The 3938-nt window shown below is 44.6% G+C and overlaps 1 protein-coding gene across 1 annotated transcript; it reads left to right on the forward strand.

The window, feature by feature from the left end:
- The first annotated feature begins 751 nt into the window (after nt 1-751).
- Nucleotides 752-3066, forward strand: LOC136502225 (uncharacterized). The gene is made up of 5 exons (XM_066497687.1): nt 752-1377; nt 1445-1657; nt 1719-1796; nt 1856-2167; nt 2240-3066. Exons 1-5 carry the CDS (start codon nt 997-999, stop codon nt 2933-2935), a joined length of 1680 nt encoding a protein of 559 aa, XP_066353784.1. The 5' UTR covers nt 752-996; the 3' UTR covers nt 2936-3066.
- The last annotated feature ends 872 nt before the right edge of the window (nt 3067-3938 follow it).

Below are 3938 nucleotides of genomic sequence, written 5' to 3' on the forward strand. Positions count from 1 at the left end.
CTGATTAATGCAGAGGTTAACAGAATCCCCTTTAGAGCCCAAAATTTCTCTCTGAATTTATGGAAAGACACATTTCGATCTTGGCCCAAAACCACCAAAGGGTGGAAAGATTGGTACTTGAGGGTTAATAGATCGATGCAAGTATACTGGGCAGAACGGAAGTTAGACCAATGCATTAGGTTATCTATTGCCGATATGCAGAAGAATGAATCGATGATGATTGCAGCTGCTTACTTCTGGTCAGACACAACAAACACTTTTATGTTTGGACATGGCCCAGCTACTCCTACACTTGCCGATGTCCACATGCTCACTGGCTTGGATATTTCAACTGCCGATGAAGGCTCCATTTATGGTAGAAAATCTGAATATAGGGTGAATACCCGCAACATCGGCGGTTGGACGGGATACATTCAAGAATACCAGAAGACTGGGACACTTAACCAGAGGGAACATGCCACATTCTTGAATATGTGGTTAGAAAAATTTATCTTCTGTGGTCGATCAGTAGGACCAACCAACGCCTTCCTCCCCGCAGCTGAACTTTTGGCTAATGGTGTAAGGTTTCCTCTTGGCCGATACCTTCTGAGCTCCACTTATCATCTTCTTCATCAAGTGTCTCAGAAACTTTTGCTTGGCGAACCCATCGGCAACCTAGGAGGCCCGTGGTGGTTTATCAACATGTGGCTGAATGCCCATATGCACAAACGTCTGCAATGGGACTTTTTTGCCCAACAATTCCCACGAGAAATTGCTGAAGACCATGTGCTTGGGGATGATGAATCAGCAACACGCTCACCCCTCAATTTTGGTGAAGCCATAATTGTCCTTCCTGGAACAGAGGCCAATGAAGACCAGATCGGCAGATTCTTCCAGAGCCTCTACAATGGTCTTTCTCGTGATCATAGGGCCTGGGTACCTTATATTGACGAAGAAAACAGATTCCCCCTTCTTTTCAACTTTGCCGATGACACTCTGAATCAGGATAAGGAACTCATGATGGCCATCATTACTCCCAGGGTAATCCCAGTAAATACATTTGGTAGCGGGAAAAACACCAGCATTACGTATGAATTTTACAACCCATCGGCAGTATCCCGTCAATTGGCTTTTGGGCAACTGCCAATCAAACTTTGCTTTGCCGATGTGATCAAACCCAGGGAAACAATTACCTGCGGAACAGATTGGAACAAGGTAGTACAACTCTCCCCCGATGCCGATACTACAGATGTTGATATATCCACCTGGACGCCAGTATCTTTCATCACCGAGTCATATAAGCAATGGTGGCGAGAGTGGAAGGAACAACTGTTTGCAACATCTGTTCACACATATCGGCACATGATCGACCCTGAATACGCCATTCCCGATGACGCAGTAAGTTCCTTTTAGCTCCCTTCCGCTTTTTCCTTTCATATATCGGTAACTAACTCTCTCGTGACAGGTTAACAACCCAGCACCAACTATGAGCAAAAGTGGGAAACCCTTCGATCTTCGGCCTGTTTCCCCGATATCACCGATCGGCTACAACGCTCCCACCTTAGCCGCTTTGACTCACCAGAAGATCCGTACCAAGACCATCACCTCCAAGTCCAAATTGGCTACAGCCAGGGCCACTCCATCGGCTGCTGCTACAACCTTGGTCAAGGCATTCAAGGTAACAACCTTGTTTATTTCTACTCATGCCGATCACAAACTATATTAACATTAATCACCAGGGGGTAAGAGCTGCTGCTGGATCGTCATCGGCAATTCCTCCGATATCAAGCACCACTTCTTTTGACGAACCTTCAGAGGTATCTTCTTAACTTTACATTTTATCTGTTAAATATCATACCTTACACTTGTTTTGCAGCAACAATTGGGTACATCGGCAAGCGTACCAGATGTCCAAGCTTCACAATCAACAAGTGCCGATGCCCTCCAGCCAATCGTTGCCGATGCCCAAGCAAAGCGCAAAGCTTTAACAGATGCTGAAGCACAGCCAAAACGACAAAGGTCCATGCCGATCCCTACATCTGCCCCAATGTCATCGGTCATCATACCTCAAGAGCCAACCACCGATGAAGTCACAGAGTATATCCCATCGGCAAGCTCAACCGATCCCCCACACGACATACTCCAGGTTGCTTCCTCTAGTCAAGCACAGGAAATCGCCTTGAAACAGGTAAACCGATTAACCTAGCTGATTTACAATACTCATACTTATCCTTAACTGACCTCCTTTCCTTTTCCTCAGGAACAAGACTCCCCAAACAGCCTATTCTCCTTCGCTATTGACGTCTCTGACGATGATGGAGAGGAAACAAGTTCTTCCCTTGCACTGGGAACAATATCGGCAGAAACTAAGTCCAGGTTGGAAGCTCTCCTGAACTTGCTACAGCAGGATACCGCCCAACTGGTAGATGACTCGGACCCCGCAAAGGCAATTTTCAAAACAATCCGTGGCCAGGTCCCTGCCGATGTTGAAGAAGTACTCTTCCCAGCAGCCCATTTAGAGAGTCGCCAACTACAATATCAACGGGCTGCTCAACGTATTGCCGATAGAGCAGCTCAGGCTCAACTCAAAGAAGAGATGCTACAACTGAAACAAATTGCCGATGAGAAGCACAAGGGCATCGGCAACTTGCAGACTTCGGGTGCTGAACTTAAGCAGAAAATCTTGGATTTATCAGCAAGGAAGATGGCTCTATTGGCTGAATTGAAGGAAGTCGATGCAGCCTTAACTCATGCTCAACAAAAAGAAAGCCAGCTACCCAATGCCATCAAAGCCCTTCAGCAAGAAAGAGATATCCAGGCTCGCAAAGCTTTGGCCATGAAGAAAAAACTCAAGCCTGTGGAGGGTACTGCCGATGACGATATCAAAGAAATGGAGGAAGCCGAGCAGATTCGCCTGCGTGCGATATTAGCTATCCAATCCTTGTTGAACTTGTAATCTTGTTTATTGTATCGGCACTTTATGAGACATTGACATCCTTGCATAATTCTAGCCGATAGGACTGTTATCGGCACTTATACTTTTATGCATCCATCCAGATACTAGGGTAATATTTCTTTAAATATTTTCCATTTAATGCTCTAGGAAACACAACCCCTTCGAGGGTTTCTAGAATATATGCGTTACCAGGAACAGACTGATTTATCCGATATGGACCTTCCCAATTAGGAGACCACTTTCCAAACTTTGAACTTTTAGTCCCAATCGGTAAAACCAATTTCCAGACCAGATCTCCATCGGCAAACTCCTTTATCTTCACCTTCTTGTCATACCATCTGGCTACTCTTTTCTTATTTTCTTCGATGCTAACTAAAGCCCTTAACCGATGACCCGCCACATCTTCCAACTCATCCTTCATAAGGGTATTATAATCATCGGCTGTCAGCTGATTTTGAGAACGTATTCGCCTAGAGCCAATTTTAATTTCCCAAGGCAATACTGCATCGTGTCCATATACTAACTGATAAGGCGTTACTTTGGTTGCACCATGACATGACATCCGATATGACCACAAGGCTTCATTTAATACTGTATGCCACCTCCTAGGATTTTCTTCAATTTTGCGCTTAATGAGTTTGATGATCCCTTTGTTAGAAGCCTCAGCTTGACCATTAGCTTGAGCATAATATGGAGAAGAATTTAAAACTTTAATTCCCATACCTACAGCAAACTCATCAAATTCTCCTGATATAAACATAGTGCCCTGATCGGTAGTGATAGTCTGAGGAATACCAAATCGGTAGACAATATGCTCTTTCACAAAATCAATCATATTAACCGATGTCACCTTTTTTAAAGGAATTGCCTCAACCCATTTTGTGAAATAATCGGTAGCAACCAGAATAAATTTATGTCCTTTACTCGATGGCGGATAAATCTGACCAATGAGATCAATAGCCCATCCCCGGAACGGCCACGGTTTGATTATAGGGTTCATAGC

Source organism: Miscanthus floridulus, chromosome 13 (assembly GCF_019320115.1).
Source record: "Miscanthus floridulus cultivar M001 chromosome 13, ASM1932011v1, whole genome shotgun sequence".
NCBI classification, from domain to species: Eukaryota; Viridiplantae; Streptophyta; class Magnoliopsida; order Poales; family Poaceae; genus Miscanthus; species Miscanthus floridulus.